This window comes from Trichosurus vulpecula, chromosome 2, assembly GCF_011100635.1.
Source record: "Trichosurus vulpecula isolate mTriVul1 chromosome 2, mTriVul1.pri, whole genome shotgun sequence".
Lineage (NCBI taxonomy): Eukaryota > Metazoa > Chordata > Mammalia > Diprotodontia > Phalangeridae > Trichosurus > Trichosurus vulpecula.
In genome coordinates, this window is record NC_050574.1 from 21,247,667 (window position 1) to 21,274,686 (window position 27,020).

General features: G+C 46.0%; 1 protein-coding gene across 5 annotated transcripts in view; it reads left to right on the forward strand.

Annotated features, from left to right (window-relative positions):
• The window catches only part of RERE (arginine-glutamic acid dipeptide repeats), a 591,056-nt gene extending 564,591 nt beyond the window's left edge, over positions 1–26,465 (forward strand). For 4 of the 5 annotated variants that reach the window (XM_036742474.1, XM_036742476.1, XM_036742478.1 and 1 more), the window contains 11 exons: positions 9,345–9,507; positions 10,525–10,617; positions 11,307–11,506; positions 13,236–13,397; positions 14,862–14,984; positions 15,576–16,927; positions 17,233–17,455; positions 18,284–19,007; positions 22,943–23,089; positions 24,497–24,677; positions 25,272–26,465. In XM_036742474.1, coding sequence (XP_036598369.1) covers positions 9,345–9,507; positions 10,525–10,617; positions 11,307–11,506; positions 13,236–13,397; positions 14,862–14,984; positions 15,576–16,927; positions 17,233–17,455; positions 18,284–19,007; positions 22,943–23,089; positions 24,497–24,677; positions 25,272–25,305 — 3,402 coding nt within the window. In that variant the 3' untranslated portion in view covers positions 25,306–26,465. The remainder of the gene's footprint in view (positions 1–9,344; positions 9,508–10,524; positions 10,618–11,306; positions 11,507–13,235; positions 13,398–14,861; positions 14,985–15,575; positions 16,928–17,232; positions 17,456–18,283; positions 19,008–22,942; positions 23,090–24,496; positions 24,678–25,271) is intronic. The other variant, XM_036742475.1, reaches the window with a different exon arrangement.
• The last annotated feature ends 555 nt before the right edge of the window (positions 26,466–27,020 follow it).

Genomic DNA, 27,020 nt, shown 5'->3' on the forward strand with positions numbered 1-27,020 from the left:
TTTTCAACTGTAGTGAGGGACACAACGTCCTTTGGCAGCATTGGGTGGTTTGAGAGGGTGACTATGCTCTGAAGTGACTTTACAGACATGATTTCTAACAGAAAAAAAGTGGAGATGGTTCTGATTTCTCTTTACTACATGTCTACAATTTTCAGTCTCTTAACTTATTCCCTCTTTCTGACAAAAGTATTTACTATAAATCCGTTTCCAAGGCATGAAGGAAAGAGGTAGGGAGGAGATCTGGAGGTTGTGCAGCTATAGCACCGTGAGGTCCCATGATGGGCCATCCATCCGCTGTGGCAGCACTTGTAGCCCATTTTGAGGGGAGAGAAAAGGGGAAGTACAAGCATGCATGCACATACATATGGATGTCCATATACCTAAACATGTGATGGCCTGGAGGAGAGAAGTCTGCTTTCAGACACACCAAAGATTATCCTTCCAGTTCCATTCTCGTCTCTCTGACAAGTATGTTGCAAGTCTTCATTGTGGACCACAGAATAGATGATTCAATTGGTGTGTGACTGTGATGGAATATTCTTGTGCTCTAAAAAATGACAAGAAGGTGATTTCAGGAAAACCTGGAAAGACTCACATGAACTGATGCAGAGTGAAGTGAGCAGAACCAGGAGAACACTGTACACACTGACAGCAACATTGTTTGTTGGAGAATTGTGAATGACTTAGCTATCTTCAACATGATCCAAGATGATCCCAAAGGACTAATGATGAAGTACTGTCTGCCTAAAAGAAAGAACTGATATTGATTGAATACAGACGGAAGCAGGATAGTTTTCACTTTCTTTTCTTTTCTTTTATTTGAATCTTCTTGTACAAAATGACTAATATGGAAATGTTTTACATAATTGCACATGTATAACCTACATCTGATTGTTTACCATCTCAATGAGGGGGGAGGGGAGAGAAAGAGGGAGGGATAGAATTTGGAGCTCAAAACTTTAAAAATGTTAAAAATCGAATGGGGGGGGGATAAAGTCATGTGACTAAAAGGATAGAGAATGAGGGGAAAAAAAGAATAGATGATTCAAATAGAACAAGGTGGCATTCCTACCCGACCCCCTCCCCCAGCATTTTGAGGATGAAACAACTGAACTGAAATCAGAGCGGTAAAGTGACTTCTCGGATCTCCCAGAGCAGTCATAGGATGCCAGAGCAGAAAATTGAAGCCTGGGGTAGTCCTTCGAAGAGGCTTCTCAGATCCTCGACTCTGGCACGCACAGAAGGAAAGTCGAAGCCCAGAGAGGTAACATTTCTTGCCCACAAAGACCAAGATCTGCACCCAGGCTTTCTGACTTTTTTTTTTACATTACTCTGCTCCCAGATAAGGAGCATAGCCAGGATTCAGCCTGGACTTGTTCTCCATGGATACTGCTCCTTAGAACTACCTAGAATTGTTACTGCTGCTGCTGCTGCTGTTCTCTCTCTCTCTCTCTCTTTCTCTTTTCTCTCTTCTCTCTTCTCTCTTCTCTCTTCTCTCTCTCTCTCTCCTCTTCATTTGACTTACAGATCTGAAAATCATGGACTAGATGTTTCCCATTTGTTCAGGGTACTCCGTACTTTTGATGATAGCCAGTGGCATTTGTTAGAAGTCTTGAATGAATATTTCTGTAGAGGCTATTTTGTATAGCCTGAAGCAACTAAAAACATTTTAATGAAAGGAATCAAATGGTTGCAGTGACAATAGCATTTTTCCTAACATTTGAAATGGAAAAGGAGTTTACAAGTGGGCCTGCGTATACCCCAAAAAGCACATGCACATGCATGTACTCTTACTACTTCCTTCCATCATGGATTTCAACTCCCCTATGCCCCATTAGTAGCTTATCTTTGAAAATTGCCTTGGTCAAAGAATTTATCACCTTGCAGCATATCTGGTGATGAACCTCTCCAGAACTAGCGAGGCCTGTCCATGGATGACAAGCACAGTGTCCGTCTCCTGACGTGTACTTGAGATCTTGCTTATTTGCTGTGACCTTCCAGAGTTTACATTTCACTGACAGAGCGTTTAAGAACCCAGGCTCACGAGGGGCAGCAAGGTGGTGCAGTGAGTAGAGCCCTGGCCCTGGAGTCAGGAGGACCTGAGTTCAAATCCAGCCTCAGACACTTGACACACTTACTGGCTGTGTGACCTTCGGCAAGTTGCTTAACCCCAATTGCCCTCTGCCTTACCCCTCCAAAAAAAAAAAAACCCAGGCTCACTTCTGTGCCATGATGAGCAATCATAATAGGACCTCTGCCAAGTTCAAATCCTGTCTCAGACACTTCCTAGTTGTGGGCTCCTGGGCAAACCTCTGCCTTGGTTTACTCATCTGTAAAATGGGGACAGTAATGGCCTCTGTCTGCCAGGCTGATTGTGGAGTTTACATGAGATAGCATGTGCAGGCCACATGGAAAGCCTCGTTGGTTTAATGGAGGGTGTTGAGGAGGATGGTGAATAAATGGGAGTGGAGCCGAGACAGGCTCGGGGATGGCAGCCCTGAAGTGAAGAGACGACCCCAAGGGGGGGAGGGCTAGGAGGACGAGGCTGAGAAGCAGAACCTTCAGCTTCCTGTCTGACTGGGCCTCCTTGCGGTTCCTTAGAGCTCCAAGTATCGTTCATTGGGGTCAAAGGCGTCCTTGTAGATCACTCTGTTGGGGAGCTGTAAGGCATTTTAGGGCTACTTTTTTTTTAACTACAACTCTTTATCGAGCATTTATTTCCTCCATGGAAAAAAAGAAACCAAACTTTTGTAACAAATGTGCATAGTCAAGTGAAAAGTGTGCCTCATTCCTCATGCGAGCTCCTCACCTGTCTGCCGAGAGGGAAGCAGCATCCTTCGCCATACGTGCTTCTGGAGTTATTGCCGTGGTCATTAAATTGTTTGTTTTACAGGATTGTCGTAGTAGTGTAACTTCTCCTGGTTCTGATCACTTTGCTCTGTATCAGTTTGTGGAGGCCTCACCAGATTTCTCAGCTGTTTTCTCATTTCTAACAGCCCAATAACATTATGTTTTATTCATGTACCACCATTTGCTCAGCTGTTCCTCAATTGGTATGCCTGCCTCTTCCTTAAATTCAAGTTCTTTCCCACTAGCAAAAGCTGTGATGGTACATTCAGGACATTTTCCTTCTTTGAGCTCTTTAGAGTATAGGCTTCCTAGCTGTATCTCTGGGTAAAAAGATATGCACAGTTTATTAACTTCCTGGGCATAGTTCCAAATTGCTTTTCAGATCAGCTGGACCAATTCAGAGCTTCACCCATTGTGTGTCATTGTGGGGCATGCTCTTTTCTTGCTGTGGCATTATCTTTATTGGAAAGTTTTCTTGTTGGCTATACAGGAATGGATTCTCAGATTATAATGTTTTTCCTGGTGTTTTTGCTCGTTTGTTAACTATAGACTCAAATATTCAGAAGAGAGGGAATTAACAAGTCTATACTGGACAATGCTGAAAGTCCCTGCAGTGAAAGACTAGATGGGACATTGTACCTTTTTTTTTTCTTTAAGCATTATCTTTCTTCTCAAGATCTTGAAATTGCAAGACATTTTCATCATCACATCAACTTCACTTGGAACTCAGAGGCTGTCTAGAAGTGAACATTTTCATCTTCTAAACCAGAACCTGAGGCAGTTTTTGAGTCCACCTAGCTCCACATTCACATTGAAATTTTAAAAATTACAAAAAAGCTCTTATATTGGGGGTAACATTTCATTAACTTGAAGCGAAAACATTTATCAGTATTCCTGATGTGAAGCTTTGTAAAATTAACGTCACTTAATTTAAGATTGTGATTAGTAAGCAAATCTTTCTTAGAGATACTTTGCTCTCTCAGCCAAATCATAGCATATTTCCCCCTCCTATTCTGCTTATTTTTCTCTGCACCTTTGTCCTTGACATTCCCCTCACCTGGAATGCTTTCTGACCATGTTTATAGACACTTTTTTAAAAAATCAAAGGAAAGGGGGCAGCTAGGTTGGCGCAGTGAGTAGAGCACCGGCCCTGGAGTCAGGAGGACCTGAGTTCAAATCCGGCCTCAGACACTTGACACATTTACTAGCTGTGTGACCTTGGGCAAGTCACTTAACCCCAATTGCCCTGCCCCCCCCAAAAAAAGTAAAAAAAAAAAAAAAAGTAAAGTAAAAAATCAAAGGAAAAATGGGGAATGAAGAAATTTATGACCAAACAAGAGATAGAGAACATCATGATATGCAAAATGGATAATTTTGATTACATTAAATTGAAAATTTTTGCACAAACACAGCCAATGCAGCCAAGATTAGGAGGGAAGCAGAAAACTGAAAAAATTTTTACAACTAGTGTCTCTGATAAAGGCCTCATTTCTAAAATGTATAGAGAACTGAGTCAAATTTATAAGAATACAAGTCGTTCCCCGATTGATAAATGGTCAAAAGATATGAACAGGAAGTTTTCAGAGGAAGAAATTAAAGCTATCTATTGTCATATAAAAATGCTCCAAATCACTATTGACTAGAGAGATGCAAATCCAAACAACTCTGAGGTACCACATCACACCTGTCAGATCGACTAACATGACAAAACAAGAAAGTGATAAATGCTAGAAAAGATGTAGGAAAGTTGGAACACTAATTCATTGTTGGTGGAGTTGTGAGCTGATCCAGCTATTCTGGAGAGCAATTTGGAACTATGCCCAAAGGGCTATAAAAAAAGTGCATACCCTTTGACCCAGCAATACCATTTCTAGGGCTGTATCCCAAAGAGATCATAAAAATGGGAAAAGGTCCCACATGTACAAAAATATTTATAGCAACTCCTTTTTTGATGGCCAAGAACTAGAAATTGAGGGAATACCCATCAAGTGGGGAATGGCTGAACAAGTTGTGGTATATGAATGTAATGGACTGCTATTGCTCCATAAGAAATGATGGTGGACTTTGGGAAAGCCTGGAAGGACTTATATGAACTGATGCTAAGTAAAGTGAGCAGAACCAGGAGAACATTGTACACAGTAACAGCCACAGTGTGCAATAACTTATTTTGATAGACCTAGCTCTTCTCAGCAATTCAAGGATCTAAAATTTTTCCAAAAGGCTCATGATGGAAAATGCCATCTGCATCCAGAGAAAGAACTGTGGAGTCAGAATGTAGAGTGAAGCAGACTCTTTTCTGTTTTGTTTTGTTTTGTTTTGTTTTGTTTCCTTTCTCATAGTTTCTCCCATTCGTTATAATTCTTCTGTGCAACATGACTAATATAAAAATATGTTTAATAGGAATGTATGTGTAGAGTGCATATCAGATTGCATGCCATCTTGGGGAAGGAGGGGGGAGAGAGAGGGAGAAAATTTAAAACTTACGGAAATGAATGTTGAAAACTGAAAATAAATAAATTTTTAAAAATCAAAGGAAAAGCCATATACTTCAACACTGTTGGGGGGGCGGTATATGTACAGTGTATATGTGCACATATGTATTTTGTATATATTTCAAGATAGCTATCTTTTAGAGAGCTATGTTTGGAGCTTAAGATGTCAGACCTCTGACATATACTGACTGTGAGACCAAAGCTATAAATTACTTAACCGGGCCCCAGGTTACTTTGGGAACCTCTCTAAGACTCTTAAATTGCAAAGAGAGTGTCAACCTGTATCAGTAGAAGAGTGGCTACTAAGAGGTAGCTTCCTATGCCAGTGGGATCCCAAGTCCATTCACTATTTCTCTTTTAAAACAGCCCACCGTAGGTTGGTTGACAGAGGTGTTCCAGAAGTCATGTGCTAATTGGTTACTCATAGTGTCTACAAAAAGATTCCTTCTTTTTGGTGGTAATTGCATTTATTCTTATTCTTTTTTGCCCCCAAACGACTGGTTTGTTTCCCTTCCATGTATAAAATAAAAAATGACAGCATCTAGGCTGGAGAAGGCCAAAACCTCCAAGACCTAACAAGATTTAAAAACTGTAAAGAAGGTGGCTCAGAGTTCTTGTCTGTCTTAGCCTCTTCACAGTTCCCTAGGTTTCTCATTTGTCTTTTAGATAGCCAAGCCCAAGTCCTCTTTTAGGCTAATTCTTTGAGGTATGGGGTATTTAACTACTAGATTTATATTGGCTTTCTGATTCCAAATGAAAATTTTAGTTGGGTTTGATTGCCTTGTACTGTTTTTCACTAAATCCAACTATTTGCCTCTTCCTGCTAATATATACACTTCACTCACTTCACTAATGGCAGTATTTGTTCCACTAAAGTAATTTCCTCCATACCCCCTGTCCTGGTGATTTGTTTCAATAAACTGCTTATTTGAAAGATTAAGTCAAATTAACCAGATTCCTTCTAGGAGATTCTCATGCTTTGTTTTTCCTCATGCTTTGTCTTGTTTGAGCTAACATCTTAGAAGCTTGCTGTTGCCCCAGGTGTTTGGTTTTCCTAGGAATGTATGGAAAGAACATACTTTAGTGTTACTTTTTCTTAATTTTATTTTTTCCATTCAGCAAAAAAATTTACCTTTTCTCCTTCCTATTGCAACCCTTTCCCCTTTCCCCTTTGCCTTACCCCAGTTGAGAACAAAAGCATGTAAACCCTGTTATAAACATGTATGGTTTTGACAGTGGCCACATCCAAAAAAAAAAAAGACTCATTCTATACTGTTGAATTCTTCACCTCTCTGTCAGGAGGTGGGTAAGATGTTTCATCACTCTCTGAAATGAATCCATCCAAATTCTGCGTGTGTGTGTGTGTGTGTGTTACAAACCACTTCATTTTAATTTTTTATTTATTTTTAACATTCCTTTTTAAAAAATGTTGAGTTCCAGATTCTGTCCCTCCCACTCATCCCCCACCCATTAGGAAGGCAAAAACTATATCAGTTATATATGTTTTACAACTAGTATCTCTGATAAAGGCCTCATTTCTAAAATATATACAGAACTGAGTCAAATTTACAAGAATACAAGTCATTCCCCGATTGATAAATGGTCAAAGGATGTATGAACAGGCAGTTTTCAGGGGAAGAAATTAAAGCTATCTATAGTCATATAAAAATGCTCTAAATCACCTTTGATTAGAGAGATGCAGCTTTCATGTAAAACATCTCTATATTAGCTATGTTGCAAAAATTAAAAATAAAAATAAAAAGCAATGAACATAAAGAAAGTTTAAAAAATAGGCTTCAATCTGCAATCAGTTTCTCCCTCTGGAGGTGGATAACATTTTTCATCATAGGTCCTTTAGAATTGTCTTGGATCATTGTCTTGATTAAAGAAGCTAAGTATTTCGTAGTTGATCGTCATTACAATATTGCTATTAGTATATACAGTTCTCCTGGTTCTGCTCACTTCACTTTGCATCAGTTCATATAGGTCTGCTTAGGTTTTTCTGAAACCATCCTGCTCATCATTTCTTAAAGCAGAATAATATTCCATCATAATTATATGCCACAATTTATTCAGCCATTCCAGTTGATGGGCATCCCCTCAGTTTCCAATTTTTTGCTACCACAAAAGGAGCTGCTATAAATATTTTTATACAAATAGGTCTTTTCCCTTTTCTTTGATCTCTTTGAGATACAGGCTTAGGAATGGTATTGCTGGGTCAAAAGGTATCCCTGATTTTGTAGCCCTTTAGGCATAATTCCAGATTGTTCTCCAGAATGGTTGGACAAAACATGAGCCCAATGATCTTTTCTCAGTCCTAATTCTTCATGACTTCTCTGCAGCTTTTGATACTATTAATCACTCTCTTCTACTTGATACCATTTTCTCTTTAGGTTTCCAGGACTCTGCTCTCTCCTTGTTCTCCTGCTTAAAAAACTACTTCTCAATCTCCTTTGCTGGCTCCTAAGATCATGCCCTTTTTTCCTTCTTATCCCAACCATAGGTGTCCCACAAAGTTCTATCCTGGGCCCTGTCTCTGTACTATACTACCTAGCGATCTCATCTGCTCATGGAGGTAAAAATTTTTCATCTCCATGCAAATGATTCTCAAATTTACCTATCCACCCCAAACCTCCACTCTTGCATCTCCAATTGCCTTTTATACTTCTCAGATGAAATGTCTAGTACACATCTTAAATTCAGCATGTCCGAAACTGAACTCACAATCTTTCCCCCTAAACCACCCCCCTTTTCCTATCACTGTAGCAGGCAAACACTAGCCTCCCCATTCCTCAGGTTCCTAGCCTAGGTGTCCTCCTCAACTCCTTACTATCTCTCACACCCATAATCTGTGGCCAGTGTCATTCAATTTCATTTTTGCAACATCTCTCCAATACGCCCCCTTCTCTCCTCTGACACTACCACCGCTCTGATGCAGACCCTGCTTATCTCACACCTGTACTATTGCAATAGCCTGCTGGAGGCTCTGCCTGTCTCATTCCCTTTCCCTCCAGGCCTTCTCCATTTAGTCACCCAAGTGATTTTCCTAAAGCACAACTCTGACCATGTCACTCTCCTCCTCAGTAAACTCCAGTGGCTCCCTATTGCCTCTAGAATCAAATATAAAGTCCTGTTTGGCATTCAGAGCCCTTTATAACCTAGCCCTCTCCTGCCTTTCCAGTCTTCTTCCCTGCCACATACTCTTCAGTCCAGTGACACTGGCCTCCTGGCTATTCCCCAAAGGAAACACTCAGCCCTAGGCATTCTCTTTGGTTTTCCCTCCTATCTGGAATGCACTTCCTCCTCAACTCTGCCTCCGGACTTCCTAACAAAAACCCTATCTTCCTCAGGAGGCCTTTGTGCCTTCCCTCTCTTAATTATTTCCTAATTATCCCTTAGGTGGCTTGTTTGCTTGTGCTCTTCCCCATTAGATTGTGAGCTCCTTAATCAGTGTTCATTGATTGACTGATTTCAGCTCCCAGCAGTGCTTTTGTACAGATAGTCTTGCTTCCTTTAACAACCGTTCATATGAGAGTCGGGTTCAAGTGTCTTCTCCCCTCTCACTCCCCAACTTCATGCTTTGTTTAGAAGTGTTTCTGGAAGCCCCTGGATTTCCTTTGATCCTCACGACTGCCTTAGATCCCGTGGCCTCAGGGGACAAGCTGATAGCCAGAACTCAGGGTTGGTTTGTTAACTGACAATGTGAAAAGGACAACTCTTCCTCAAAACGACAGAAACAAACTCTAACCTGACCCCCTTTGTATACATATCAGACATGTTTTGGGTCAGAGACCAGGAAGAAGTTATATTAAGGAGACTGGAGATAGCACACATGTGCCCTCTCTACTTAGGGCTCCTCCTTGCCTTAAGAAAAGTAGTTGCCATGGCATTATGGAGCCATTATTAAACCATATTTTCTGTTTCCAACAGAAAGAGGAAACTACTTGAAGAGGTGTTCCTCCACCATAGTCCTGACTGATACCCAGCTCTTCTCTTTTGCAGGGAGAGTTAATCACCTTTTATTACTATTGGAAGAAAACCCCAGAAGCTGCTAGTTCCCGGGCCCACCGGAGGCACCGCAGGCAGGCTGTATTTAGGAGGATTAAAACTCGAACAGCTTCTACTCCAGTCAATACTCCCTCCAGACCCCCCTCCAGTGAATTCTGTAAGTAAAGGCCAGAATCCCTGGCTAATATTTGGCAGGATTGGGGTGGGGAGAGCAGGAAATGGGACATAGAAGTTAAGGGCCCTTCTCAGCCCTCTCTCTGACCAGGGGAGTGTATGTGTGTTCGGCATGTTTTTGAATTGGATCACTATTCCTCTGTCCTCAGGAAAATGGGAAGTATTAGGATTAGAAAGTTTCCAGGATTACTCATTGGCCCTTCCAGCCCCCACGTTCTCTTAGTCCATGAGCATTGGATTGGCTGAGGAGCACTCATAGGGTCTGCTGTAGTCAGGCTTACAGTTCTTACCACTTGACAGTACACTTTTCTTTTGAGAGTACTAGCATAAGACGATTTGACTGACTTGTTCTAACTCCACAAAGAAGTGGCCAACCAAAGTCATCTTATTGACCACAGTCCAGGACGCATTTTAATAGCCTGATACAAGCCCCACATTTGACATTTGTGTTCTAGGCCATGACATTTTACCCACATGAGCAAAGTACCTATTTAAATCCCTCACACACATAGCCTGCTGCTGCCTGGCCCTCTTCACATTCTTCATCAGAACAAGAATAGATGTTCTCATCCAGGTGATGCTGTAGGGGACACCAGAGAGGCAAGAGACCACTTTGCAGGTTGGACTCCTGCTTCAGCCCTTAGGCAAGCCCTCCCACTGTTAACATGTGTGTCTTGGAGCCTTGGGCCCCTACCCACATTCAGGAACTAAGGCACTGTGATTGTCCAAAGATAGCCAGCTGAGAAACAATTCCTGGCTCTGCCCCATGTAGCCTCCATCATCTTGGGTGGGCTTCCCCCTAGACTGAGCCTGTTCTATCTTACCGTAAGAGGAGAGCAAAGGGCAGAGGAGCTGGCTGCCTGCTCAGCCTCACCGGGCACAGCTGAGAATCCAGCTCTTAGAAGAAACAGCTTCGTTTCAGCCAGTGGGGAAATGCTAATCTGAACACTTCTTTTCTCCCCTCTCCCTGGCTCAACCGTGTGCTGCTTGCTTTCTTCAGTGGACTTGAGCTCCGCCAGTGAAGATGATTTTGACAGCGAAGACAGCGAGCAGGAGCTGAAGGGTTACGCTTGTCGTCACTGCTTCACCACCAGTATGTGCTGCGTGACAGATGTTGCACCCTGCTTTGTTCTGGCTAAGACTTTTTTTGGGCAGATTTACTAGCCTAGGATGGTCTCAGGCGCTGTTAAGGTTTTAAAATTTGATGAATTGAAATAAGTGATATTGTAACAGTTGAAGCCTGCAGGGGGCAATAATTTATTCTGACTTTGAATTGCAACATAAGTGAGAAAGTTGAGGAATGAATACAACAAACTCCTTGCCCATATTAATTCTTTTATGATAATCACTTTCTGTTTAGCAGAACAGTATAGCACTCTGAATGCCAGATACAGCGAACCTGCCCATAACCTGTGGGCGTGATGCTAAAGGGCTTCGTTGGGGGGTTGGAGGCGGCGGGGGGCAGGTAGAGCCTGGAGGAGGTGGGCAGGAAAGGTGGCATGTGCGACATGTGCTTGCATGGGGTACCACACACCTCGCAGACACAAAAGGCTCTGGTAGTCACTTGTAAGTGTCTCTTCTGAGCCCAGAAATAGGCCAGTCCTGGATCCTGGAATGTTTGATCATGTCCCAGTGAGACCGCAGCCCAAGCAGATGTGGTATTTGGGATATTGACTCTCTATCAAAGCATACTGCTTCCGGGTGGCCATTCCTTCTAGTAAGCCTCGTTGTTCAGGAACATACTGACTTCTCTTTCACTCCTTCCCCCAACCCTTTGTGAAGCCTCCAAAGACTGGCACCACGGCGGCCGAGAAAACATCCTCTTGTGCACTGACTGTCGGATTCACTTCAAGAAGTACGGTGAGCTCCCCCCGATTGAGAAGCCAGTGGACCCGCCACCCTTTATGTTCAAACCCGTCAAAGAGGAAGAGGATGGGCTCAGCGGAAAGCATAGCATGAGGACCCGACGCAGTCGCGGCTCGGTACGGCCTGAGGACATGGCATCATTCCCCTGCCCCACCATCTCCAGTGTCTGGGCTACCTCCAGGGCTCTGCCTGGGCAGGAAGTCTCTCAGAAACATTTGTCTGCCTTGACCTCTGTCACAGGTTCCCTGTGATGGTTACCATCCACTTGGGCAGTGTGAACATGCCATTTCATTATTCATCATTCTTATGCTAGAGCGTGCTTCTGTAGTGCTTCAAGGCTCACAAGGCACTTTCTTAACCTTCAGTGCCATCAGGATGCTCAAAGGCCTAGAAGACACGAAGGAATAACACTAGAATCCACAGAAAAAGATATTCCTATCTAGGTGATAACATTGTAGCCCCTTTATCTCCAAATGTATCCTTCTTAGAGAATAATTTTTTATAACAGAATAATAAGAGAAAGAAGGGGATACAGTTCAGCAGACTAGCCAAATACATCCACCCAAGTCCACATCAGTGGCCCTCCACATCTGTAGCAGGGAAGAAGAGGCATTCTCACGGCCTTTCTTGGAAGCCAGGCTTGAAAAAGACTCCATTTGACACATGGGGAAACTTTAAGAAGCTCCTAAAAGTTAAATGACTTGCTCAGTGATGGAAATAGCTGAGAGAAAAGCACTGGTTGGTCTTGGCTTCCCGCCCAAGGCTGTTTTCCCCGGTCATTACCTCTCTAGCCTTCCTTCTAAGAATCAGCCTCTTCCCTAGGTAGTGTGACAAGTTCCCTTCCCCACCCCACCCCCACTTTTTTTTTTTTTTTTTTGCACTGGGGGGGGTTTGTTTCTCTATACATTTTTGAAGACTTTTGACGTGTGTTTTTTTTTTCCTGTCCTTATGTCTGCCTTCCTTTCTTATCTTTTGGGTTCAGATTGTGGCAAGGACATTCACAAGGAAAGCTAGTAGGTCCTCTCGTCTGGTCCTGTCATTATGACTTCTTCTTCCAAGCCTCTGCCTTCAAGGTGGCATGCTTTTACCCTGGTCGGCACTGAACACTGCCTTTCCCTGCTCCCTTGTCTTGGTGTGGTCCTGTCAGGCTTCCCTTCTAGCTTGAATGAGGCCCATGGCTTGACATCCATGCAACCATGGAAGAAGCACAGGGAACTTCACTAAAGCTCCATAGAAATTGAAAACAAAAGTACTGTTGTGAGGCCTTAAATGATTGGTGTGGCTGGTTGTGCTCACGGCACTTGAGCTGGAGGAGAGCTTACTGTCTTCCTGGCAGTCTCCTTTTTAGCAGACACCATTGAGTAAAATCTGTTGGATCTGATGCTTTTCTTCAGAGCTCAAAAATACCATGATTTCAGTATAAACCCTGTTGGGCCTTCTAGAACAGAATGAGAAAGACTCATTGCTCCATAGCTTTCCATTTTTTAACCTTAATTTAGATGAGCTTGAGAGAATGTTATTTCACAACGTGGAAACAGAAGGGGAGAAAAAGCGCTATATTTCTTATTTCTATATGAAATATCTCTTAGGGTACTTGTCTCCCAATGTACATTTCCCTATCTGTAAAATTTCTGTGTATGGTATAACCACTTTTCCCTTTCCCCCCAGGGTGATAGGGGTTTCTTAGCAAGACAGAGATAGTAATTTGTTCGGTTAACAAACACTGTCTTTACTGACTGCTCTCTGAGAGTTTCATGGTCACTTCAGTAAAACAGAGTCTAGCAGGGACTGCAAGGTCACTCTAACCTTAATAGTGTCTTTGGGGTTTGTTTTGGGGAATGCTAGATGTCTACACTACGTAGTGGCCGTAAGAAGCAACCTGCTAGCCCTGATGGTAGAGCCTCACCCATCAACGAAGACATCCGATCTAGTGGCCGTAACTCTCCTAGTGCTGCCAGCACCTCAAGCAATGACAGTAAAGCAGATTCTGTGAAGAAATCGACAAAGGTGAGTTCTGATGGAGGTGTGATCCCTGCCAACAGTCTGGAGGTCCCCTATCTTGCCTTCCCTGGTGGTCCTTGGGGGAGTAGGAGGTAGCTGTGGCCAGATGCTTGTGCCCCAATCCTATCAGTAATTTCTGTTGTAGGTGAAAAGTTCAAGTCTAGGCCTCATCAGTTTAATCTCTCTTCTTTCCAAAAATTCTTCACACAGTTGCCAAAATAGCCAAAGTGATGCTCCAACCTAACTTTATCAAATAATGAACTAGTGTTACTCTTCTTCTTAAAAACCTTTGGTGGTTTCCTGTTGCCTCTGGGATTAAGCAGACACTCCCCAACCTTGTCTTTAAGATCCCCTGTCAAAGATCCTTTTAGGGGAGCATAGGATCAAAGAGTGAAAACCAGAAGAGAATTGGAGGCCGTCTAGTCCAGTACTCTCATTTTGGAAATGAGGCATTGGAGGCCCAGAGAGTTGAGTGACTTGCTCAAAGCCACATAGTTATCAAGTGATAAAGCTAGGATTTGAATCTCCATCTTTGACTCAGTGGGGTGCTGTTGCCACTCTGCCCTGCTGCTTTCCTCATTCGTGCGAATGTGAATGTGATGGTGATGGTGGTGGCGATAGTGGTGGTGATGATGATGGATGATAGTGATGATGGTGATGGTGATGGTGCTGATAGTGGTGATGGTGGATGATGGTGATGATGGTGGTGATGGTACTGATAGTGGTGATGGTAATGGTGATAGTGGTGCTGGTGATGATGATGATGCTGATAGTGGTGATGATGATGGTGATGGTGATGATGGTGACGGTGATGATGATGGTGATGGTGATAGTGGTAATGATGATGATGGATGATGGTGATGGTGATGGTGATGGTGATGATGGTGATAGTGGTGATGGTGATGGTGATGATGGTGGTGGTGATGGTGGTGATGATGCTATGGTGGTGCTGATAGTGGTGATGGTGATGATGGTGGTGATGGTGGTGATGATGATGATAATGGTGATGATGGTAGTGATGCCTTAGTTCATATTACTCCCCTTCATTCGTTTCCAACTAAACTGGGCTCCTAGGTATTCCCCAAACTCAGCATTCTCTCTGCCACCTCAATGTAGACCATCTGAGGGTGTCCTCCTGCCTGAAATCCCCCCATGAGGGTCACAGAGACTCAGAACAGGAAGGGACCTAAGGGGTCTGGGCCTGAACATTAATCCCCTCAACAACATATCCCCAAAGTGCTCATTCAGTCTTTAGTTGGAAGACTTACAGCAGAGGGGCTATGGCCATCCACTGCATTTGGGAGAGCCCTGGAAGAGAGCTTTCTCCTCCTGTCAAGCCAAGATGTGCCTTAATGCATCCCCTACCCTGAGAGTCCATTTGGATTTACCTTCTATTTTATTAAAATGATGAAACAAAAGATATACTCAATCCCTGATGTCTCATCTCATTTGCATGGTTCTTGTTAATAGAAGATAAAGGAAGAAGCATCTTCACCTCTCAAGAGCACCAAACGTCAGCGAGAAAAGGCAACATCAGATACTGAGGAGCCCGAGAGGACCAGTGCCAAGAAGTCCAAAACCCACAGCCCCCAGGTGAGGCCTCTGGGGTGAGCTTGGGCCCTCCTCTCTGCTGGCTGCTTTCTCAGAGAACAGACTCACCCCTGCATCCTGCCTGAGAAGCATTCAGGCTTGCTGGTAGTGACATCCAGGGAGGCCCCCCACATCATCTGCTTCCATCACTTAGAGCACTGTTTTCCAGCCCAGGGAATATGGGTGACCAGTAAATTAACCCCCAGCCTCAGCCTGGCAGCTCAGGGAGCCAGGAATGAAAAGACCAGGATGCAAGGTAGAGGAAGAAAGCGAAGAGTCCATTTTTAAGTTAATAGTAAGGATTTGGGGTAGTAAAATTTTTGCAAACTGGTAAAAATGTGTTTTGAGCATCAGTTTGAGAAGTAGTGCCTTCTAGAGCAGTTCCCTCCCCTAGTAGATTGACCCCAAGGTGGGTGGTCTTGGGAATACAGCCCAGCATAACAGGCTGGGAACTAGCTGAGGAGCACACACTCCCAGGGCCAGCCAGGTCTGCCCTAAGACAGGAATTTGGTGTAGTGATCTTGAGCAGCTCCTGGCAGCGTGGGGAGCAGTCATCAGGAAGGACGTCACCTCCCTTTTCTCTTTGCCCTGTAGGAGATCAGCCGGCCCAACTCTCCATCGGAAGGCGAGGGAGAAGGAGAGAGTTCGGACAGTCGCAGTGTTAATGATGAAGGGAGCAGTGATCCCAAGGACATTGACCAAGACAATCGCAGCACGTCCCCCAGCATCCCCAGCCCTCAGGACAATGAGAGTGACTCAGACTCCTCTGCCCAACAGCAAGTGGTGCAGGCTTCTGGCGGCCCTGCCCAGGCTGCCCCCTCCACTCCTCCAGGGGCAACTCAGCTCCCGACTCCAGTACCGACAGTGGCCAGTGCTGCATCAGCCCCCCCTCAGGTTTCACCATCAGTAGCTCAGCCACCCGGCCAGCCTCAGGCCCCCATTCCATCTCCAGCCCACTCCCATATCCAACAGGCCCCAGCTCTGCATCCACAAAGACTTCCTTCCCCACACCCACCTTTGCAGCCCTTGAGCGTAGCACAGAATCAGCCACAGGCTGCTGCCTCATCCCAGTCTCATCCACAGCCTCCCCTTCATGGCCAGGTGCCCCCTGGACCTCATAGCCTGCAGGCACAGCCTCTCTTGCCACACCCAGGACCGCCACAACCTTTCCCCCTTGCCCCTCAGTCTTCTCAGTCTCAGGTTCCACTCCCAGCAACACAAGCTTCTGCCCATCCTCATGGCTCATTACAGGTTCAAGCCTCCCAGCCGTCCCTACAGCCTCCTCAGCCCCCAAGAGAACAGCCACTTCCTCCTGCACCTATGGCAATGCCTCATATCAAACCCCCTCCCACGACCCCTATCCCACAGCTGCCCACCCCACAATCCCACAAGCACCCACCACATCTCTCAGGACCTTCTCCGTTCTCCATGAACTCCAACCTGCCCCCTCCTCCTGCTTTGAAGCCCCTGAGTTCACTGTCCACACATCACCCCCCCTCAGCTCACCCACCTCCTTTACAGCTGATGCCCCAGAGTCAGCCGCTTCAGTCATCTCCAGCTCAGCCCCCAGTTCTGACTCAAAGCCAGAGCCTCCCACCAGTAGCCAGCCATCCCCCCTCAGGCCTTCACCAGGTCCCCCCCCAGCCTCCATTTTCTCAGCACCCCTTTGTGCCTGGGGGGCCCCCTCCCATCACTCCTCCATCCTGCCCTTCCACCTCCACCCCCCCATCCGGGCCAAGTGCTCCATCCCAGCCATCCTGTTCCACGCCTGGGACCTCTAGTGGAAGTGTCCCTGTAGTGACCTCCTGCACCATCCCACCCATCCAGATCAAGGAGGAGGCACCTGATGAAACAGAGGAGCCTGAAAGTCCCCCTCCCCCACCCCGAAGCCCTTCCCCTGAACCCACTGTAGTGGACACACCAAGCCACGCCAGCCAGTCTGCAAGGTAAGGGCACCTGCTAGGAGGGAGGGTTCTGTTGCTTTACCAGGTCAAGGTCAGCACTGAGAAAGCTTTGCTTAAACCATTTCACCTCAGCCCTTCTCACCAGGTAGACATCCTGAGCTGCGACATGCCCAGGCTGGCCACAGCTCCCCCGGCCAGGCATGGATCTCGTGGCTTCTTAGATAAGCTAAGGGGAGGATGACACATTCTCTTTGTCAGCGAGTTCTGGTCCTGCCCTGAATCCTGGAGAAATCCTCCTTCACAGACACTTCTATTCTCTTCTCTAAGGAGTCTTTGGTCCCTTCCAGATTCTACAAACACTTGGACCGGGGCTACAACTCATGTGCACGAACTGACCTTTACTTCATGCCCCTGTCGGGATCCAAACTTGCCAAGAAGAGGGAGGAGGCAATTGAAAAGGCCAAACGAGAGGCAGAACAGAAGGCGCGAGAAGAGAGGGAACGAGAAAAGGAGAAAGAAAAAGAGCGAGAGCGTGAACGGGAGCGAGAACGAGAAGCAGAGAGAGCCGCGGTGAGTCTTTGTCCTTCTGAGAAATCCCCAGCCGGCCTGAGAGGGCAGGGGAGATGACCACTGGGATGAGGCCCGTGTGCAGAGGGCCCACGTCCCAGGGCTAGCAGCCTACAGAGCCAGGTGACCTAGCGGAGAGAATTCTGGACTTGGAATCGTGGAGGTCTGCGTTCACAGCCCACTGCTGACGAGCATGTGATTGACTCATTCGTAAAGTGGGGATAATAAGTGTGGGGTTCCTCCGTCACAGGATCGTTGTGAGGTGCGGATGAGAGCATGTAGGCCAGGTGCTTTGTAGACCTGAAAAAGCATTCCCTAAATGGCAGTGATTATCAGCATCCTTATGATTATTTGGGGAGAACCTAGAAGAATAGATTTTCATCAGTCATATAGACTTTCAGTCTATTTATCCCCAAATCATTTCTGATTTCATTAGTAGCATGGTTTAGGGGGCTGTTACAGGTTGAAAGGGGGTGAAGCATGGTACGCTGAGGCAGAGTGACCATCACAAGAGATTCTCCTCTGCTTTCTTCTGTGCCCATGACCCCAGGGTAGGGTTTGTCCCCACTTCCCTCTTTGGTGCCCTCCTTATTTCCCTCAGTGACTTTCCTTGACTGGACCAGAGGCTGACAGGCCCAGGCTTGGCACTTGCCATTCTGGCTCCCAGGGCATGCTGTCTGGCTCTCAAGGAAGCTCCCAAATGCGTATGAGAGCATGCAGAGCGTGTTCCTGGGCGAGGATCCCCATTGCTCTCTGTGGTTGGTCTGGTTTTGTGCTCACTCCAGTTGAAGTTTTTTATGTCAATTAACGTCCTCCTCCCTTTTCCTGTAGCAGAAGGCATCCAGCTCCTCCCATGAAAGCCGACTTAGCGACTCTCAGCTTAGCGGACCTGCCCACATGCGACCATCCTTTGAACCACCCCCAACCACTATCGCTGCTGTCCCCCCCTACATCGGGCCTGACACACCCGCACTTCGGACTCTCAGTGAATATGCGCGGCCCCATGTGATGTCACCTACCAACCGCAATCATCCTTTCTTTGTTCCCCTCAACCCCACTGATCCCCTCCTGGCCTATCACATGCCTGGCCTCTACAATGTGGATCCCACAATCCGGGAGCGGGAACTCCGAGAGCGAGAGATCCGGGAACGGGAGATCCGGGAACGCGAGCTCCGGGAGAGGATGAAGCCAGGGTTTGAGGTGAAGCCTCCCGAGTTGGATGCCCTGCACCCAGCCACCAACCCCATGGAGCATTTTGCTCGGCATGGTGCCCTCACAATACCCCCTACTGCAGGACCTCACCCTTTTGCTTCCTTCCACCCGGGGCTGAACCCCCTGGAGAGGGAGAGACTTGCCCTGGCTGGTCCCCAGCTGCGGCCTGAAATGAGCTACCCTGATAGACTGGCAGCCGAGAGAATCCATGCTGAGCGGATGGCCTCGCTGACTAATGACCCCCTGGCACGGCTCCAGATGTTTAATGTGACCCCCCATCACCATCAGCACTCACACATACACTCGCATCTTCATCTCCATCAGCAGGATCCTTTACATCAAGGTGAGCCTCTGAGGGGACAAAGAGCAGGGAGAGCCAGTGGGTGGGGAAAGTGAATTGACCTCTGAGAGAGTCAGAAACTGAAAAAGGGCCTTTCAAGGCCCTCAGATGTTGGCTTTGGGTGGCCAGATTCCTAGGCCTGCTTGAACAATATACCTGCTATCTGACAGAGCTGGTGCGCCAAAGGAGAAATTGGCCCCATGCTCTGAAATCCTTCCTCAAGGGCCCCCTATGGGGCCATAGCCTAGGAGAGTGAGCCAAGGGCCCGGCAGTCCCGCATACCCAGGAGGCCAAGGGATGAGGCAAGATGCACGCGAGAACTGACCCCAAGGCTTGCCAGATGGAAGAATAGAATGGGGAGCGCTGGGTAAAAGTTGTAAAGAGACAGATATAGTCTCTAAGGACAAAACTGGGTTGTGACAACGAGAGGGTCTTGGAGCTGCTGAAGCTGCTATTATGTAACGGGCCTTCTTCCTGAGCTGTTGATGGGGAAAGGGGGCTTTGGGGAATGCTCCCAACTCAGAGTCCATACACACTTGATAGAAAGTTGTTGTGGCAGTGCAGGGCAGGGCCGGCCAGCCAGACCAAGCAGAGGAGCCAGGGCTGAAGAGAACTGAACAGGGGCATCAGTCATGTGGAAGCGCTCAAGACGCCGGCTGCCCTTCAAAGAGCTCTGCTTCCTCGCCTCAGCTGGCTTTTTACCTTTGCTTTGTGAAAGAACGGATCCTTGGTTTAAACCAATACATGAGGTTACAGAGAGCCCCAGGGCTGTGTTCTCCAGCCCTGCTCTGCTGGTAATAGGCATGTGTGTGGATGGCTTTCTAAATCCCCATGCCTCGGGCCTCCTCCACCCCCATTCCCAGTCTCTGGGCCAGGAGATGCAAGGACAGAAGCAAGAGGGCCTTGACCCTTGGCTCGGCTCCTGAGCAGAGGCCTGTAGAGGGACTCTCCCTTGCCTGCAGCCAGGCAGTCTTGAGGAAGAGGCTCAAAGCTCAGCTCTGGCACTGTGTGACATGCGGAAAGGAGTATGCGTACATAGAGCACCTACTGTGTGTCAGGAACAGTGCTCAGTGTTTTATAATTTTCTCATTTGATCCTCCCAATGACCCTGCAAGGTAGAGACCAGAAACCGAGGCTGACAAAGGTTAAATGACTCACCCAAGATCACACAGCTAGGAAGTATCTGAGGTCTGATTTGAACTCGGCTCTTCCTGAGTCTCAGCCTGGCACTTTGTACACTTTGTGTACAGCTGCCTCAATGGACAAGTCACTTTGAGGATCCTCAAATTCCTCATCTGTGAAATGAAGCTGGACTAGATGGTCCCTTCCAGCTTCCCCTGGCCGTGATTGTGCGTCCTCAGATACTCTAGAGCAAGGGTGTAGCTTGTGTGTGGCCTGGGCCCCTTGGGCAGTGTCTGGTGAAGTCTCCAGACTCCTTCGCAGAGTAAGATTTTAAATGCATAAAATAAAATATACATAGGATTGCCAAGGAAACCAATTATATGGAAACAACTATCAAAATACATATTTTTTTAAGTTCAAGGGCCCCCACTTTAAGAAACTATTCTAGAAAAACAGAACACTCAGGAAGCGCTGAAGGGTGTGTGCTAACGAACAGATGCTTTACTAGTTGCAGAGAAGACGTCACTCCCACCCCATTCAGCAACATTAGTGGCAAGAATCCCGGTCATATATACAGCTCTTTATTTTGGTATATTTGAGTCTTTTCTTTTGAGTGGCCTGGTCCATTTGAATTGCTCCATGGCCACTCTGAGATGGGGGTGAAAGTTGGAGAGGCTGGCAACAACAAAGTGACCTGTAGTCCAAAAGAGATGAGGTTTGGAAATCAGAGCCCTGCATCTCCAGGATGGAAATCCCTATATTCTGGGGGGTAAGGGAGACTTGTGCCCTGTCCTAGTATTACAGGATTTCCTGCCCCACAGCCGCCAGTGGAAGAAATTCTAAGAACTAAGCTTGGTAGTCAGTTGTTGCAGGTTTGCTAGGGCTCTTGAGGGGTCATTAGGTGACCATTTGCAGGTACAACAGATGGGACTTGTGTACTCCAGGGATCTGTGATTTCACGGGTCTAAGTGTTCCCTCAGCTGCCAAATTAGTAGTATGGTAGTGTCCTCCAGTTCTGACCCCTGCCCCAAACCTGACATGATTGAAACGCCTACTCTGCGCAGAGCACTGAGCGTAAGCATGGGGAAGATGGGACGTTCAGGCCGGCCGCCACCCTCTTGGCAGCTTACACAAATACAACACAAATATTGTAAGTGAAAGTGTGGCCTAGGCCCTGGAGAATGCAAAGAAGGCAGAAGATGGGTCCTGCTTTCAAAGAGTTCACAGCCTTAAGAGAGAGACCATGTGAAAACGACTATGTACGAACAAGATAAAGACAGGATAATCAGAGGAGAGGGTGATTTTAGATGCAGAGCTGGGCTTGGGGTTGGGCCAAGGTATCTTTAGAGTAGGGATCTTGGTAGAACTAGGAATGAAATGGAATAGTTTGTCTGTCCTAAATCCCAGGGAAAGCTTGGAGGGAACTCACTGGGTTATTAACTTGCTGATCACAGTAGAGTGGGAGATGTTAGCCTTTTTCCTGCAGGCTAACCAGGACTTGTAAAGTCAGAATAGGAAAAGGACTTTTTGTAGACCAGAAAGTCAATAGATGGCCACAACGTACAGGAGTCATTAGAGACCCGGGTGGGATTTGAAGACAACAGACTGAATTCTGGGAAACCTTTTCAGTCACAAGTACCATGGAAACTGAAAGGGGGTTGGTGCTTGACTTAGGGCAGTACACAGTGCGGGGGTGGAGGGTGTGGTGGGGGAGACCTGATTGGAAGAGACAAGCAATGGCAGGGGAGACAGACAGTGGGGAAAGAGAGAGAAAGGAGCAGCCCACCTTGCCCCTGTGCACAACCAGGAGAGACCAAAGAAACTAACCAGAGCCTTTCCAGAGACAGCCCTGGTGAGCACAGTGGGGCTGAACTGATCCCCAGATAGGGTCTGGCTCCTGAGTACCTCTTGTTTGTTGTGCTCTGCTAGGTCACTATGTATAAAGCTCATCTTTATGGCATGTGCCTTCCCCAGGCTGAGCTAGCAAGAGAGACAGAGAGGAACACATAAAGCTGCATTCCAGTTTGCCCAGGAAGGAGAGGCACCAGGGTCTGTGCGGACCAAGGAAGTGGGATAGATGCCTGAAATTTTTCCCAAGGTGACCACCAGCTTGCTAGACATTCTGGTCATGTCATGTTCCTTAAGGGTCACCTTAGCCCCATTCCATGAAGAAGAGGTCTGTCCAGTGCCTTGAGTTGTAGCCAAGATAAGATTCAAACACGAGAGACAGCAGGCCTTCTGGTGTCACACCAGAAAGAAGCTGAATGGACTGACAAAAAGGATGGCCTAGGTTGGGAGGTGTCAGACCTCAGTCACCTGAGGGAGGGCTTGGGAAGCAGCTGGAACTGGGCTGTAGGGGACTCTGGTGATCCAGGTGTTTGAACCAGAGGCTTCTTCTCACGGACTCAACCCCTCCCCACGCAGACGGGCACCTGCCAAGCCCAGCTCAGATAAACCATCCCCCCTGGTGGTGGATGCGCCAGAGACCCAGAAGGGAGCTCCTACTGAAGAAGGGGTTTTCTCTCCTATTCTCCCTGCAACTCTGATATTCCTCCTTCCTCCATAATTCCCCTAACTGAATGAACTCAGAAGTTAGTGTTGCATTAGCAGTTAAGGCTGTTGGGCAAGCAGATCTCACTTCCAACAGGAGTGACCAAGGAATGGGTTTAGAGGGGTTAACTCCAGAGAGTTGTAACAAAAGGCCGATCTGCAAATGCTCCTTATTATTACATGTCATAAAAATAACAAAAACAAATGTTGATTGAGTTTCAGTGCTAATAAGACATATTTCCTTCTGTTTTTTCTCCATTTTCCAGGTTCAGCAGGTCCTGTACACCCACTGGTAGACCCCTTGGCAGCTGGCCCTCACCTGGCCCGGTTCCCTTATCCCCCTGGCACCCTCCCTAACCCTCTGCTCGGACAGCCACCCCATGAGCATGAGATGCTTCGACATCCAGTTTTCGGTGAGAACTCTCATCTGTATGTGTTTGCAAAAGGCTTTTACTGATAGGTGGGACACACTGATGATACTAGGAGGTAGAATCACAAGGTTTGAGTTCTGGGGTTCTCCTTTTGGCTGACCTTGACTGATTTTATATTCATGTTCAGTAAGAATATGGGAGTAGTTATGATGATCCTGTATATCGTGAACAGCTCCCCTATCTTGTAAGACTCTGGTAGCCCTGTCAGGGCAAGGGAGGCACTCTACAACATCAGGAGAAGGGATTCCAGTGGTCTTAAAGAATACTTTTTTGCAGGGTCTGAAGAAGGTGGACTTACTAAACCACCTTAAAAAATCCATACTTTACTTTTATAGGCTTTCTTTCTTTATGTTATTTCATTGATTGATCTTAGCTTCCATGGAATCAGTTATCTCTGTACAAATGATTCTCAGATCTATTTGTCCAGCCCTAACCCCTCTGATCTCCATTGTCCATCTCCTAGCTGCCTTTTGAACATCTTGAACTCAGCATCTCTAAAACTGAGCTTGCTCTCTTTCCCTCCAAATCTCTCTTTCTTTCTAACTTTCCTATTACTGTGGAGGGCCGTGTCATCTTCCCAGCCACCCAGATTTGCAACCTCACTTTCACCTTTGACTCCTCACTGTCTCTCATTCCTCCATAGCCAGTGAGTTGTCAAATTCTGTCATTCTACCTTCCTAACACTTCTTGTATATGCCCCCTTCTGGAACAGACCTTCATCACCTCACTTCTGATTGGCCTCCCTACCTCAAATCTCCTCCTCCACCTGCTCAGCCCCAGGTCTGGGTCTGATCACGTCACACCCGCCTGTTCAACTTCAGTGCTTCCCTCTTGCCTCTGGGATTAAATATTAGATCCTCTTCTGGACTTTAAAGCCCTTCCTAATTTGGCCTTTTGCTATATTTCCAGTCTTTTACATCTTACTGTCTTCCGTGTAGTCTGTGACTTAGTGACACTGCCTGTCCACTGTGTCTGGAATTCTCCCTATCTCCAGTCTTCTCTCAGCTCAACTCCCACCTTCTGTGCTAAGTCTTTGCCTGTCCCCCTTAATGCTAGTTCCTTCTCTCTTTAATTATCTCCTATTTATCATGTGTGTATCTTGCTTGTACACAGTTGTTTTTATTTTGTTTTCCCTATTAAATTGTGTGTTCCTTGAAAGCAGGGGTGGCTTTTGCCCTTTTTTTTTTTTTTTTAATTCCCATCACTTAGCATTGACTTGAAAGCTTTAACAGTCTTAACTGTTAAAGCAGCAGTGGTTTTATTTCCACTGACCATTTTGTCCCTTCAAATGGAACAGTCAACAAGCATTTACCAACTGTGAGCCATGCACTGTGCTGGTACAAGAATGTCGGAGACATAAAAAAGTAACTGACTGTCCTTCTGTGGCAGGTACCCCGTATCCACGTGACCTGCCTGGTGCCATCCCACCTCCGATGTCAGCTGCTCACCAGCTACAGGCCATGCATGCTCAGTCTGCTGAGCTGCAGAGACTGGCCATGGAGCAGCAGTGGCTGCATGGCCACCCCCACATGCATGGAGGACACTTACCAAGTCAGGAAGATTATTACAGGTGAGGAGGACCTCGTGTCTTTCTAAGCTGATGCTGCTCATAGTCCCACCTCCCCGAGTTAGCCAAGCTGAATTCTGCTGCCAGCTCCTTTCCTGGCTTTGAGCCTTTGAAGAGCACCCAGGATTCCCCCACTCACCCACCCACCCTAAACCCTATACAGAGCTTAGAGTAAAAGCAGTAGAACATTAAGTTCCTGTTTTCTTAATTAAAAGGGGTCTTCTGTTTTTAATGGATTCCCCCACTCCCACCCTCACGACCCCTGCACTTCATTGGCTTGCATGGAATTAACATTGCAAATGCTTACTGTTGACCTGATTGGCAGTTAACTAGGAGGCTTTTATGTCTGCTTGGCTCCCACTAGCATTCATTGCATGGTGGGAAATCTTATGCCAGTGGGCACTCCCTAGTGCCTCATGGGCTCAGGAAGGTAGAAGACAAAAAGGTCCCCTGAGTAAGGCCTGGGGTTTTCTGTGCTGGAGAAGTCATCTTGTAGAATCTTGACTCTCTGAACTCCAGGCCAGCTCCAGTCTCTTGTAAGGTCCCCACATAGCCTACCTGGGCCAAAGGCTAAGATGTCGTCTCTCTCTCTTTTAGTCGACTGAAGAAAGAAGGTGACAAGCAGTTATAAGAAGTTATTTATTTGTAACAGCAGAAGCCCCATGTCATGGGGGAAGAGATGGGATTTTTTACATACAATAGGAGCTGCAAAAGCAAAGAGAATATCTTCTGAAGATTTCTTCATCTATTTAAAAAAAAAAACCCGCAACTGAAGACTTCCCAGCATCCTAGCGTTCATTGGTAGAGAGGATGCCTCCGGGCTGATTCAGGTCTCCCTGCATGACAGCCTCCTCAGGAGCTGAGTGAGTCCTGGACTAGGCAGAACGTTCAGAAAACTTGCCTGCAATCTTGGCGTTTGGTTTCATGTTTTCTTTTCCTTCCTTGATTTCACAGTAGGTGCTAGAATCCAGCTCACACCCGTCACTGTGCGTGCAGAGACCGTTCGAAATATTCCTTAAAAACAAACAAACAAAGACACCAGGATTGCAGATAGGTGGTGGCATATGAGTTTGGAACCCAAGAACTATAATAAAAATCTACTTTTATTTTAATACATTGTAGGAAATCTTCATAATTTGACAGAGAGCTCAGTTCTGCAGCATGGCTTTTTAAGTCTGTAAATATAATAATTTTAAAACAGAAACAACCATTTTTTTCTTCCACAAACTACTATTCTGATATATTTTTTTCCAGCCACATCACTAATCGTGAATTCCTACCAGCTATTGACAAGAGTTGATTTTTTAATAAAAAAATATATATATATATAAAATTATCCCTTTAACTAAAGGGAAAAGATGGGTGTTACTAATTTAAAATGGGCAAAAGCTTGGAATTTGATTTGATGGCAGCAGTGAGCATCACAGGGTTTGCAGGGATAACGTCACAAGCTATTTCTCCATGTTTTTCCTTGATTGTAATTTTGGTTTGGTTTGATTTTGGGAGTGTGCTTGGCCAATGGTGCAGACATCCACTGAACAAACCTCTTCCCTTCACACCAGGGCTGCAGGAATTAAATCTACTTTTATTTGCCTTGGTGTTAATGGTTGTTCATGCTCTTTCTCTGAGGGATAAGATAGGGGGTGGGTGTGTGTGTGTGTGTGTGTGTGTGTGTGTGTGTGTGTGTAGGTGTAGGCTCAAGAATTTAGCACACACATTTGATATGTTAAATGAACTAATTTTCCAGGACTTCCCCTTAAAGTTTCATAAACAATGTGGGATTTGGTACCAAAAACGTACGTGTGTGGGTGGGTGGGTGGGTGGCTGTGTGCACGTGTGTGCATGTGTGCCTGTGCCTGTGTGTGTATACACACACACACATATATATATGTAATCCAAACATATGTGTGTGCGTTTGTGTGTACATGCACATATTATATATATATATATATATACACATATATATATATATATAATTCAGACAACTTAGTATTTGAAAGATAGGTTGTGTGTTTGAGTTCTGGTTTTTTTTTTTTTGAGATAGATTACACAATTAAAATACCAACACATTGGAATTTTAAAGGGTAGACTTAAATTGCCACTCCCACATTCCTTGGGAACAGCCTTATTGCCATAGGTGTGGACTACATTGGGGTGAATCAGGACCTTGGATTTAATAAGCTGAATGGATGGTGGGCAACATGGCATTTTTTGACTCAGGAGCAGCTGCCCCATATGGGATAACCCAGATCAGACTCGGAAAGCCTTTTGTGGCTTATCTTTCATCTCTGGGCAATAAAAAAGTCAGGTGATACAGCTTTTTGAAGCAAAGCTATATAGGATCAC